General features: G+C 41.1%; 2 protein-coding genes across 4 annotated transcripts in view; both read right to left on the bottom strand.

The window, feature by feature from the left end:
* LOC136948744 (copine-9-like) overlaps positions 1 to 10,451 on the bottom strand; it is a 248,155-nt gene extending 237,704 nt beyond the window's left edge. The window contains exon 1 of the mRNA XM_067242751.1: positions 10,375 to 10,451. Within this exon, the coding sequence (XP_067098852.1) occupies positions 10,375 to 10,451 (77 nt within the window). The remainder of the gene's footprint in view (positions 1 to 10,374) is intronic.
* A 953-nt stretch (positions 10,452 to 11,404) lies between these two features.
* Positions 11,405 to 14,386, bottom strand: part of mtmr14 (myotubularin related protein 14) — a 36,112-nt gene continuing 33,130 nt past the window's right edge. For all 3 annotated transcript variants that reach the window (XM_067237940.1, XM_067237957.1, XM_067237948.1), the window contains one exon: positions 11,405 to 13,886. In XM_067237940.1, the coding sequence (XP_067094041.1) occupies positions 13,706 to 13,886 (181 nt within the window). In that variant the 3' untranslated portion in view covers positions 11,405 to 13,705. The remainder of the gene's footprint in view (positions 13,887 to 14,386) is intronic.

Here is a 14,386-nt window from a genome sequence, read left to right as displayed (position 1 = left end):
GTAAAATCAAATAGAGTGAACAAACAATTGGCACAAAATGACATCCATGCAAAAAAAGAGAAAGAAATGTGTTGATTGGTAAATATTGCCATTCCTATTTCATTACTATGTCACCTGGCAGGTAACTTGCCAATTTAGCAGACATCACAAACAGTCCATGTCAGAATTTTTGAAGTTGTGAGGAGTATGAAAGTCACTGAGAATCAACTCATCAGTTTTGATCAGCATCCATGTGCATGTAGTTATAGTGCCCAATTGTACTTATTATTTTACATTTAGTCATTTAGCAGACGCTCTTATCCAGAGCGACATACAGTAAGTACAGGGACATTCCCCTGAGGCAAGTAAGGTGAAGTGCCTTGCCCAAGGACACAACGTCATTTTGCACGGCCAGTAATCGAACCAGCGATCTTCTGATTACTAGCCCAATTCTCTAACCGCTCAGCCACCTGACTCCTTTTGCACATGTGCCAAAACACATTCAAATTCCTTAAATTAATAATACATTCTAATCTGCTGTGCGAACCATAAAGTCATTGTGAATTTGTTTAAAAAAAGATTATTCTCATTCGAGACTTGAGCCAAAGCGATTGAGAAAAACTTTAACATAACAAAATTCACTGATCTATAAAGTATCCACTTAAGATTGTCTTGCTAGTTGTTGTTAGTAAACTGGCTTTAGTTCCATATCTTCTATTTTTAATTGTAGGTCGGTAAATATGCCTTCGGTAATGCCGTAAATTGAGTGTAAATTCTAGATTTTACAATGTGAACATGTCTCTAACATCAGCAAGCTAGCTCGCTGATGTTAGAGCGAACTTGTTTAGTGTGCGGTATGTTAAAATAGCAAAATTCCATGATCTGTAAAGTATCCACTTTAAATGAACTTGCTGTTAGTAAACTTGCCAGATTTTCATCCATGGAGCTGGCACAATGAATATGGCTTCAGCTATGGAGCTGGCTCTTAGATAAGAAAACTTCTAAAACAATGTTGTCAATAGACATAGTACTATAAGTATTTTCTGATGTAAAATATGGCTATGGTTTTGATGACAGTCATCGACTGGATCACGGGCACTGTGCACTAGCTCATTGTAATCCCCAATACCCTACTGAGGGTGGGTGAGAGGGTACTCTATATATTTAGAAAAAATAAGGAGGAAACTATGATAGATGATAGTTTTTATTGTCATTCAACAGTACAGCTAAGTGCACATAAGAACGAAATGTTGTTCTACTGGCTCCTAAGTAGTGCTCTAACTAAAAAAACTAACAAACAATACTCCTGTGCGGAGTGAATAAAAATATGCCATATAAATATAAATATTGCACATACCGTATTTTTCGGAAATAAAGCAGCGGCTTGTACCCCGATTTTACAGTTTTCTTGTGGTTGTAGGCTACGGTTTATATTTCGAAGCGGCTTATAGCCTGGTTTTAGAACAAAAAAGTGGCTTTGTCCCAAGATCTCTACAGACCGTGCAGCTAATTTAATGCTCAACACTTAAACGGGGGCTTATTACTTGACAGAGGAATTATTTCTACTGTGTCACGTAATGCTTACGTCAGCATAATGCCTACGGCAACTCCCGAGGGACAAAACACCCTTGTCCGTTGAACATAGAAAGGTCTTCTACAGTAGGCTATCCTCAGGATTTGCAAGGTAGCTAAACTTATACTATATCTAAAATAATTTTGTAGACATAAATGGATTTTGCCACTAAATGAGTGACTTGGCTTTATTTCTGGACATACTATCCACAACCGAAGTGTGTTACACAATGCTGTAAGATCGCCTATACTCGTGCATTGCTTGGTATTGTAGCGACAATGCCAGAGAATGTCTAATATAGGGAGAACGGCCATTCTCGGGAAACTTCCGGGTTCTGAACTGGTTACAGTTCCATGTGAGGGCGCTAACGAGCAAGTGCAGAATGAATGGAGGTCTATGGAGCTATACCCCTCAAAATCCACTTTTCTCGGGATATAATCTTTTCTTCAGTAATTTGAATTCTGAAAAGGGGAGGCAAAAAAAATACACACTGCTGGCTGTTAGATTTCTTTAAAGTCGCCTTTCTGTTCTAAAAAGCCTTTGAAAATGTCATTGACATCATACACATGGTACGACCAGAGCTACTGCTTTACGGCAAGCTCTGGTCACTTCCTTTTTTCTCTCAAGGCATCGACAACACAGCTGACAGGTTAGGCTCTCCCTGTCAATACAATACACATACAATATGCTAGAAAGAGTTTTGGCTTGCTAATGTTGTTGCTAATGTTGCTAATGCTCTGACATTCTGATTCCGCTTCGGATGCCATCAAGCGGGAGCTCTGGTCGTAGTCAGTCCTTCACTAACCAATCAGCATTCATTAGCAGAATGCTAGCGTGTTATGGGCAACAACGATTCACCCTGTAAGAAATCAAAAGGACATAAGTACTCGTTCATTCAACTTTCGACCTATAATCCATGTTGAACATGCAAAAACTACAATCAAATCGGAGATTTCTCAACGACAATCAGGCGAAAGAGACAAATTTAGCCATTTAGCTCCATAGACTCCCATTCAACATGCACTCACTCGCGATCACCCCCAGTGGAACTCTGGTGGAACTGCAACCAAATTCGGTACAATGGGGCTTAATAGGGCAAGGCTCTCCTTAAACAGGTTCTGACAATGCTCTTGGTACCCAGAATGCCCCGCGGCAAGCTGAAAAGCTACGAAGTTAAGGGCATTAGCTTAGTTAGATAAGCATTGTTTGGAGTTCTATTGTTGTGTTCGTTCTGTTCTGATGCTATGGTCTGTAGTTTAGATCATTTGAGTGTTCACCTTGATTGGGAATGTTGCCTAGTTAGATGGCTATCCAAGCTGTCCAATGGAAAATGCTTCTGGGGAAAAGAACAGTCGTGAGCATTGTTCCACTCAACGCTAGCCAGCGCTACGGTATCGTTGTTCCCGTTTAAAGTGCGGCCTATATTCCAGTGCCGCCTGTACTCCGATTTACAAACACGAAGCTCCCATTCTGGTGGGGTGCGGCTTATAGAAAATGTGGCTTATTTTTCAAAAAATACGGTAATATATATGGGTATTGCACATATTAAAAAGACAGCATATAAATACAAAAATCCCTTGCAAACAGCGGCATATAAGACCAATCCACATGAAGCTCACTGTAACGCATTTAGATGTAGTGATTAGGGATGGGGATCGATACCCGGTTGTGTAAGGACCCGGTTCCAAATTTCTCAAAACCCGAAGATCAATAAGGTCCGAGCTTATCGATACCGCTATCGAGACTAGGCTAAGTCATGTCATTTAAATCAAATCACTGGTGCACAAACATACATCGATTGTCTAATAAAATAACTAAATTCAATTGAATGGCCTGCCAACCGCCTAACTAAAAGAAGAATTTACAATCTACAATGACAACTGCGGGTTCGCTTCATTTCTAATTTTGTTGCTAGTTACGATGGCTGAACGTACTAAGCAGTCAAAGGCTTGGCTACATTTGAATAAAGCCAAAGATAAGGACGAAGCAACGTTGTGCATCAGCTAAAGATAAAATGCAGTACATTCGACTGTCTTCGAGAAGCAAAGGTGCCAACTCCAGCTGCCGTTGCAGGACAATCCTCCTCCTCCACCCAAGGCATGGAGAGCGCAGTCAGCGCACCCCAACTTTGTAGCAAGTATCCATCGTTGACAATAATAAGCCTCAATAATAAGAGCCAGGGCTCTGCAGTGCAACTATTTCACTCGCGTATGCCCCTAAAACTTGAGGCGTGCGCGAACCGGAATTTTTTTTTACGAGCTCAGTCAGTGTGTGAGTAAAGACTAGCCTCCTCCACCCCACTGCTGATCATTCAAAACATAGTCACCGGGAGCATGGCTCTGTGGGCTGCTTAAGCAGCTCGTTAAACATTAACAGAGACAGAACAAAATAGGGATGAGATAAGGAAGGTTTGGGTTTGGTTAGCTGGTCATTTAGCTATATCAGGTGCCTTTTGTTGAAACATGTCAACAATAAAGTCTTGAACAATGACGGCTTGTCAATGTCCCTTTCTGTCAACCAACCAATCACAGTCATTTACACTAGTTACTCATCCAGGTTGTGGATAGTACATCTGTAGTGGACAATTGTAGACTTGGCCAGAGCCAGGATCCATTGTTCCAATATGTGCTCCTTTTAGCCAGCCTCCTCCTGAGAGCCAACACGTTCCCCTTGTTGTATTTTATATCTGTTTTACTTAAGTTATTGTTGTTCAGTAGTCTTGTTTACATAAAGTGTGGCGTGGGTTGTGTGGGTGCTGCTATATGTTTAACATTTGCCAAATTCATTCATTTAGATGGTGGTTAGCTCAAGCTCACCCCAGAAAAGTATCGATAGTGGTATCGATAAAGACTCGGATCGTTAAGCAGTCTCGAAAATGGTATCGATAGCGATAAAAATTTACGATCCCCTTCCCTAGTAGTGATTAGGGGTTATTTAGAATTCAGAAATCTGATAGCTTGTGGAAAGAAGCTGTTGCAGAATCTGGCTGTTCAGGCCTGAATGCTGCGGAACCTCTTGCCAGAGGGCAGCAGTGAAACAGTTCTTGATGTCGATGGGTGGGATCTTTGGTTATATTTTGGGCCCGAATTAGACAGCGTTTGTGTGCGAGGTCCTGGATGGAAGGCAGTGAAGACCCGATTATCTTTTCCGCTGTCCTCACCACTCTCTGTATTGACTTCCAATTGGAGGCATTGCAATCCCCAAACCAAACGAAGATACAGCTAGTCATGATGCTCTCTATGGTGCTACTGTAGGAAGTGGTGAGGATGGGAGGTGGAAGATGTGCCTTCCTCATTCGGCATAAAAAAAATTAAGATGCTGCTGTGCTCTCTTCACAAGGGAGGCAGTGTTAAGGGACCATGTCAGGCTGTCTGTAATCTGTACCCCCAGAAACTTGGTACTACTGACTGATTCCACCGGAGTATTGCTGATGAGAAGTGGCATGTGGCTGTGCTGGTTTCTCCTGAAGTCAAAAAATAATCTCCTTAGTTTTTTCGACATTCAGGATCAGATTGTTTATATTGCACCAGTCCACAAGCTGTCTCACCTCCTCTCTATAGGCCTGTTCGTTGTCATCTTTGATGAGGCCCACCACTGTTGTGTCGTCTGCATACTTCACAATATGGTTTTTACTGAACCTGGCATGACATTCGTGGGTCATCAAGGTGAACAGTAAAGGACTCAGGACACAGCCCTGTGGGGAGCCAGTGCTCAGAGATATGACGCTGGAGTAATTATTTCCAACCCTCACCGACTGACTTCTTTCAGTTAGGAAGTCCAGTAGCCAGTTACACAGAGGGGTACCAATGCCCAAGAGTCCCAGTTTGCTTACAGAATGTTGGGGGAAGCAGTGTTTCCTCTAGGATTTTTTTTGGCAGTGGGGGCAGGTCTGTCCGAACTCCCCCCCGCCCCCAACCCTATATTTTGGAGCAGGTTAATGTAATAGTCTAATAGGTAATGTAATATTGCACATATTTTCGTCCTACAGTTAGGTCCATAAGTATTTGGACATTGACACAATTTTCATCATTTTGGCTCTGTATACCACCACAATGGATTTGAAATGAAACAATCAAGATGTGCTTTAAGTGCAGACTTTCAGCTTTAATTTCAGGGTATTTACATCCAAATCAGGTGAACGGTGTAGGAATTACAACACATTTTATATGTGGCCCCCCCCTTTTTAAGGGACCAAAAATAATTGGACAAACTAACATAATCATAAATCTAATTGTCACTTTTAATACTTGGTTGCAAATCCTTTGCAGTCAATGACAGCCTGAAGTCTGGAACCCATAAACATCACCAGACGCTGGGTTTTGTCCCTGGTGATGCTCTGCCAGGCCTCTACTGCAACTGTCTTCAGTTCCTGCTTGTTCTTGGGGCTTTTTCCCTTCAGTTTTGTCTTTAGCAAGTGAAATGCATGCTCAATTGGATTTAGGTCAGGTGATTGACTTGGCCACTGCAGAACATTCCACTTCTTTGCCTTAAAAAACTCTTTGGTTGCTTTCGCAGTATGCTTCGGGTCATTGTCCATCTGCACTGTGAAGCGCCGTCCTATGAGTTCTGAAGCATTTGGCTGAATCTGAGCAGATAATATTGCCCGAAACACTTCAGAATTAATCCTACTGCTTTTGTCAGCAATCATCGATAAATACAAGGGAACCAGTTCCATTGGCAGCCATACATGCCCACGCCATAACACTACCTCCACCATGCTTCACTGATGAGGTGGTATGCCCTTGGATCATGAGCAGTTCCTTCCCTTCTCCATACTCTTCTCTTCCCATCATTCTGGTACAAGTTGATCTTGGTCTCATCTGTCCATAGGATGTTGTTCCAGAACTGTACAGGCTCTTTTAGATGTTTTTTGGCAAACTCTAACCTGGTCTTCCTGTTTTTGAGACTCACCAATGGTTTACATCTTGTGGTGAACCCTCTGTATTTACTCTGGTGAAGTCTTCTCTTAATTGTTGACTTTGACACAGATACGCCTACCTCCTGGAGAGTGTTCTTGATCTGGCCAACTGTTGTGAAGGGGTTTTTCTTCACCAGGGAAAGAATTCTTCTGTCATCCATCACAGTTGTTTTCCGTGGTCTTCCGGGTCTTTTGGTGTTGCTGAGCTCACCAGTGCGTTCTTTCTTTTTAAGACTGTACCAAAAAGTTGATTTGGCCACACCTAATGTTTTTGCTATCTCTCTGATAGGTTTGTTTTGATTTTTCAGCCTAACGATGGCTTGCTTCACTGATGGTGACAGCTCTTTGGACTTAATATTGAGAGTTGACAGCAACAGATTCCAAACACAAATACCATACTTGAAATGAACTCTAGACCTTTTATCTGCTCCTTGTCAATGAAATATCGAACTCCCTTTATGAGGGAATAACATACACCTGGCCATGGAACAGCTGAGCAGCCAATTGTCCAATTACGTTTGGTCCCTTAAAAAGGGGGGGGCCCATATAAAATGTATTGTAATTCCTACACCGTTCACCTGATTTGATGTTAATACCCTGAAATTAAAGCTGAAAGTCTGCACTTAAAGCACATCTTGATTGTTTCATTTCAAATCCATTGTGGTGGTATACAGAGCCAAAATGATGAAAATTGTGTCAATGTCCAAATACTTATGGACCTAACTGTATTTACCCTAAAGCAATAAAGTTAGGCTACTTAAAGACACCTTACACTCATAAAGTATGTTCTAAATGGCATATATGCTGCCAATTAATCATTGACGTAACAACTTATTGTAAATGGTCAGTAGCCTAGCCTAGCGATTTAAGGTAGGCCACTCGGAAGCATGTACACTGTCTGCTTCATTTGATCTTGATAGGCTAAGCATTTTGTAGCAAATAATAACAATAAATCCACTATTTATTAATTAAAACGACTTCAGCATAATAATGCACCTAAAATACAAACGTAAACAAGGGCAGCAATCGCTATCGAATCAACAGACGTGCAATTTAGCTAGCAGGGGAAGAATACAAACAACGAAAATCACCAGTTAACTTAATTTAAATTTGCAAGAACTATAGACTAATACAAAAACAGGCTTAAATGAACTGACAACATAAGTTATACGACTTACAGTTCTCAAGGACGCACACACACAATCTCATCTGCAGTGTGAAGCGCGTGTCCGTGCTATTCTCCGACATGCACTCTAACAATCACTGCTGATAGATGGCCTACAATTTTGTACAGCCCTATTTCTGATACCGTGGCGGCAGAAATGTAGACAAAATCAACATAGAGGAAACACTGGGATGATCGTGTTGAACGCTGAGCTTAAGTCCACAAACAGCATCCGCACGTAAGTGTTCTTCTCCTCCAGATTTGCCAAGCTCAGATGAAATACAGAGGACATGGCATCCTCTGTAGAGTGTTTGGGGCAGTACGCAAACTGGAACGGATCAAGCATGGGGGGGATTTTTGAGATGATGTGGTCCTTTACCAGCCTCTCGAAGCACTTCATCATTATTGGCATGAGTGCTACTGGACGGTAAGACTTGTAATAACGCGTTTTTTGGGCACTGGTATTAGGGTAGCAGACTTGAAAGATGATATTTAAACATTAAATACTTTAATTTAGCTTTACATTAAAATCATACAAACGGCTCTGGCTCTCCCTCTTCCAGCTCCTCAGCTCTCTTAATACCTTGATATGTTTCTCTAACTTTTTTATTTACTGGGGCAAAAAAGGCTGCAATGTCCCTTCCTCGTTTCATGATGACTACTAGAAGAAGAAAAACGTGTAAAAAAAATAATATATATGTATATTTTTTTATTCAGTCAGCTCAGGGGGGGGCCACAGGGGGGGCCAGGGACATTTTTACAGGGGCACTGGCCCCTGTAGGCCCCCGTGTAGAAACGCTTCTGCTGTGAGGACAGGAGCCAACTGATTAGCGCATACCTTTAGTACCTTGCCTGGGATGTTGTCAGGCAAGGTAATTAACCCTTGTGTTATCTTCGGGTCATTCTGACCCATCAGTCATTGTGACCCACCATCGTATTGCAACAACTTTACCGCATACAAAAACAAAGTGAAGCATTTTCTTTTAACCGTTGGGCTGTCAGACCCCCCACATTGCGAAGGTTAAAATAATTATTTTTATTTGTTTTTGTATTGGGTAAAATTGGGTAAACACAACGATGGTTCGTTATTAACCTTTGGGTCATGTGACCCGAAGGCAGCACACTGGTTAAGGTTCAACAGAATCAGGTCTTTATTGCAGCTTTAAGTAGCACAACCAGGTTGGGTTGCACTGTGCACTACAGAACCTACCCAGTTGACTAAAAGACACAAAAATGTTGAAGCAAATGTTCACTTTTACAATGCCCTTAATTGATGCAGTCCCTGTGCGTGATAACTTAAATGTCATACATACACCAAACTCCAATTTTAGCAGCAGAGCCAACCCTAGGATAACATTCAAAAATCTATGCACACATCTGTCAAAGGTCTGGAGTTAATGGTGCATCAAGAGCTGTCAAACAAACACGTATCTCTCAAGTGATGAAAGACATTTTTGATGATCTGGGGAAATGTTATGACCCCACACAGGTCAGAACAACAGACAGGCTGACATCCATTACAAATCAATTCCTGCCAGTGGTTTAGGCCATATCGATTGGGTCAGGAATTTGTGACTGGCTACCTGTATGCCAAATGACATAACATTGATGTTCCTATTTGTTATGATTATTCATGTACTTTGCTTAGTTTCTGTCAGACACATCATGTTGGTGTCTGGTCACTTGGTCTCTCTGGATGCACCAACTCTATAATATCCACAGCGGATGCCTTGTGGAGTGACGGCTTTCTGAATTCACCCAACCCAATTCTTTCAGTGTCACGGACAGGAGACAACCCAATAAACCCCAACTGTTAGACCAACCCTCGCGGGACAGAGGGTCAAAAGTGCTTATCAACAACATTTTCATATTTTTCTACCCAATACAATACGCTAGCGTGATACGCTAACATTAGAGAGATGTCAGCTCAGGAAATATAGTTCTTATAGTGTGTTCTATTTTGTTCTGCTATTGGATTATAATGAATCTGCATTTTTGGGGGAAATAGCTATTCCAATCATTTAAATATCGGCATTTACAGGGTATGCATATTTAAGTCCATGGTTATTTCAAGGTGAACAAGCAGTCTTTTTACATTATCATTCTTGATCTGTTGGTAAATATTAATATATCTCATTCTGGGGTAGCCTCAAAATTACATTAAAATTGTACCAAATATCCCCATCCTTATACACCTGAAAAGCCTCCACTCCACTCCACTCTCTCAAACGCCCCCTCACATTTAGAGATGACACGTATTTATCCAACATAAAGTCTTGCTGTGGATTATTGACGGCGTATTCATATCCAGCAGCATGCACATCCATGTGATCTGGTGAGTTGCTCGACCTGGGGCTCTCGAAGGCACTCAGAATAAATAACGCTAGCTACTGCGCCCCCACAGTTATACACCCACCGTAAATGCAAATGCTTTCCAAAAGTCTGTGATTCTTTCAAATAAGTAAAGAGGTGTTTAAATAAGATGTAAGATAGTTGACATGAGGCTAGTTAAATTTGGCAAGATTTGACCATGCTCAAGAACAGGACAATCAGAGAAGGGAAACGTTTTGATCTAATTCTGTTAGGAAATCTTTGTCAATATTGTCGACATTCTTATGCAATTTCATTCCATATTAGTATCAGGAAACTGCTGTTGAACATGTCATTCCACATTTTCATTTTATCATACCTTATTCGACTGAATTAAAAACATACTGAATGCTATAAGTATTTTCTTACCTGCATGAGACGGTAACTTCAATCTTCGTCGCAGGTACAGTGGAGTTGAGTGGGTCGAATTCTCCAATAGACGCCATATTCTGGTTTAAAATGGGTTATCAAATTCAGAAGTTATTTATGTATGTCTAGCCGCTCTCGAGCGATATATTACGAACCGTTAAAGGGTTCACTAAGAAAAAGACAAAAGCTCAAAGTGACGACTGATGACATTCGTCTTCACGAGGTTGAGCGCAACGCGCATACCTGTAGGTAAACCACGTGACAGCGCTCGAGACATTCATTGCAAGGAGGTGTGGCGGTGGATTTCATTCATCGCGGAGAGCGCGCGTACGCGTCACTGTCACTGGAAAGCAATAGGTCCTTGAATCTTCGTATTTCCCACTGTTCATCGGTAGGTGGAGGCAGAGACTGTCAGAAGTTGCTGGCAATATCCTTCCATAGTCGTAGACCAGGCTACATGGCGAGTTTAATATGGGCTACCAAAGACGCATATACGGAACAGCAGCTATTTTCATAATGTGCAGGTCTAGAGGGCTTATACTTTACTTAAAGGCAGGGTAGGCAATGTTGTTAAGAACTTTTTGTCATATTTGCCAAAAGTAACTCAACGTCTTGATAGCAACCAATATAGCTAAAGGTTTGACGGTAATATGAAATAATTCTGACATCTGTGAGCGTTGCAAGACTGTAATAAACACGACCAATCATTAAAGGGAACCCTGACTATTGATTGGACGGCTACCTGTCCGTCTACCTACCCACCTGCGCACACTCTGCCCCTGCACTCAATGCGCGTTACTGTAGTTTTGAAGGGAGGGGGTGGGATATTTTGGTTTGAATTGTTTCAAACAGAAGCCAAAATAGCTAGCTTCGCAAAACTTGCCTACCCTGACTAACGCAGAGCAAACAAATAACCCACTGTTGTAACAGAGCTAGTGACTGACTAACTACTTACAGGATTGCTTACAGGAACTGCTTCCGGATTAACTGTAGTGTACAGAATATAAACAAAACACAAACAACCTACACGGGTATTTAAACTTTTTTAATTCAGAATTAGCGACCTTCAGCTCAATTAATCTTTCCCAATGTCGATCTCTGGCGACAATTAAGAGAGCAATTTAAAACAAGATAAAATTACTTGAAAATGAATTGACTGTACAAAGAAAAACGTTCTCTATACTCAGAAAATAAGGACGATGAGTGCAACGCAGAATTTAAAATTAAAAGGAAAGAAGACAATCCTTCAATACAATTCCACAAGCTAAAGTTGGAGAGATGCATGCAGACACTGTAATACATGGAAATGAAGTGCTTCAAGTTACAATGTACAGTATAGGCTACTACAGAAGTATTGTAACATGGTGAATGATTTGTGATCGTTATTGACATTTTCTGCAAAACCATGGCATGTCAAGTGATGTCTTCAACAGTGATTAGGCAGTGAACAGGGGTCTCTGGTATGTAATGTGATGACGCCAGAGCAGAAAATAAATCTTACCTAATTTTCAATTACTTCAACAATTACTTGAACAACATATTGGAAAGAAATCCATGTCATTATTTTTGGAACACAAAAGGAGTATTCACCTTCTTGCATTACCTTAAAGCAAATATGTAAACATGAGTCCAAACCAACCAAAAGAGATTCTCTGATTCCCTCCCTTCAACAAGTTATCTAAAAGTAATGGCCTCCAAAAAGAAAATCTTGAGAGATAACCCCTGGCATTGCTTTATCTACTCTGCTTGGGCAACATAAATAATAGCCTAAAAAAGGTGCCTGTAGCTAATTGTGGATCACTCGAGAACCAGATATCACTCAATTTCCAAAGCCTTACAATTGTGTGAACACATTTTAAAATAAGCGTCCGGCAGGTTAACATGTTGCACTCCTCTGGTAGAGCCCTTCTATCCAATATGACTGATGTTTTTGATTGACAAAAATGATGTCCCTCAACATCCTTAAAACAGCATACATAATTAGTTACCTTGAAATCATAGCACAACTAATGTAATCAAACAAAGCAGAAACAATGACTGTTCTAGCAGTCTGGTGACTGATAGAGGGTGGAAGAGCCATTGACCTTGGAGCTTAACTGGTAACAGATTTTTTTTCCATTAAATTCAAGCTTTCAAACTGTACAAGATACAGATGTTTGAAAACAATGTTAAATTAAGAATCACATCCACACTTATGATAAAAGGCACAACGAAAGGTCCTGAGGTATAGCAGTCATCAAAACCATTTGGCCCTCAAGCGAACGTAAAATACCAAGTGCTGCTCAAATCTTGCACTGACAAATTTGATAAACCGCTGATTAACGACTACTAAAAATACACTGGTATGCCCCTTGCAGTCTCAATGCCCTTCAACTCTGAAAGGCCAGCTTCTGGTCACAAAGAGCAACTTGTGAGAGACAGTGGGGTGGAGAGAACTGCTTAACTGGCAAAATTCTAAGGTGGGTTTGTACTTTACTAGCTTGATCAGCAAGGAAGAGCTATGAAAATATTAAACAAAAGATTATGTACAATGGACTAGACCAATGCCTTTTTGTGCTTCAGTTTTGAAGATTGATAAAGAAAAAGGGGGTTGAGGTGACTGGATGTGAAATATGCATGTGAATATGAATCAGCTGATCCAACCATCAAATCATGGGTTTTGGAAAGGGCACCATATATTCATCTATTCAAATATTTTATGAAAAAATTAAAATGTAACGGTAGATACTCCAGCTTGGTTCAGCATTGAATAGCAGCTTGTCAGTCTATTCATTCACTAAAAAAGGAGAAGTACATGCTTTTCTGAGGAAGATCGTCAAGATGAATCCCAGAGCATTCTTTCTTTTCTTTCAATAGGAAGAAATGAAAGAATTGTCTGTCATTTCAAAGACAATGAATTATTGGTTTGAACTAGGTAAATTGGTGTGTAATTAAGGTCAAATGTTGTTCTACAACATGAGCAACTGAGATGGCCAAATAAGCCTGCAGTTCCCTTTTGATACTGTGGCCAACCACTCCCTGAATTTGACAAACATGCAACACACAAAAAAGAACAGTAAAGAGGAAGTTCAAATGGCACAGATAAGATTTTAAAAATCCAGGACACTAACATTTGCTAAAAGAAAAGAACCAAAAATGAATATTAAATATGTCTCAGCCCCTGGGTCGAGTAAATTAATTTTGGCACTTCTTTTATTGAACTCTTCTGATGTCCGACCATGAAGCACCCCACCCTTCCTCACAGGGTGGGATTATGTGATGAAGAGTGTGAGTAGATTAAAGATGTCAACGGCCAATGAGGATATGGGGATGGGAGGGAGGAGAGAGGTCATCAGACGATGTTGTTGGTACCGCGGAGACCCACGCCTCGGGCAAACTGCTCAAGAAGGCCTGAGATGGCACCAGAGGGGCTGGAAACCGAGGATTTGAGCCCCACGGTGGAGCTGTAGGCAGCCAGGAAGACCTCCCTCACCGCCTCCAAACGGGCCTGCCGCTCTGGGGGGGGCAGGCACCTGGGGGATACAGAGGGGAATGAGAAGAGAGAAAAGGGATAGTTTTTAGGGAAGAGGAGATTAACAGAGGGAAAAGGAGTGGGGGTTGGAGGGAATTTAACCAAGAGGACAGAGTCAGAGTAGAAAGAGAAAGTCGAGAAACAAGAAGTAGAATAACAAAAAAAACTGAGTCGCTTCAGTTATTGTCACCAAGTGCTGAAAAATTAACCCTTGTGTTATCTTCGGGTCATTCTGACCCATCAGTCATTGTGACCCACCATCGTATTGCGACAACTTTACCGCATACAAAAACAAAGTGAAGCATTTTTTTTTTACCGTTCGGCTGTCTCAGACCCCCCACATTGCGACGGTTAAAAGAAAATTATTTTTATTTGTTTTTGTATTGGGTAAAATTGGGTAAACATAACGATGGTTCGTTATGAACCTTTGGGTCATGTGACCCGAAGGCAGCACAAGGGTTAAACGTTAAAGGTCTCATTTGAGGTCTCATTGTGGGACTG

Source organism: Osmerus mordax, chromosome 1 (assembly GCF_038355195.1).
Source record: "Osmerus mordax isolate fOsmMor3 chromosome 1, fOsmMor3.pri, whole genome shotgun sequence".
NCBI lineage: Eukaryota > Metazoa > Chordata > Actinopteri > Osmeriformes > Osmeridae > Osmerus > Osmerus mordax.
This window is presented reverse-complemented; position numbering and strand designations above follow the sequence as displayed.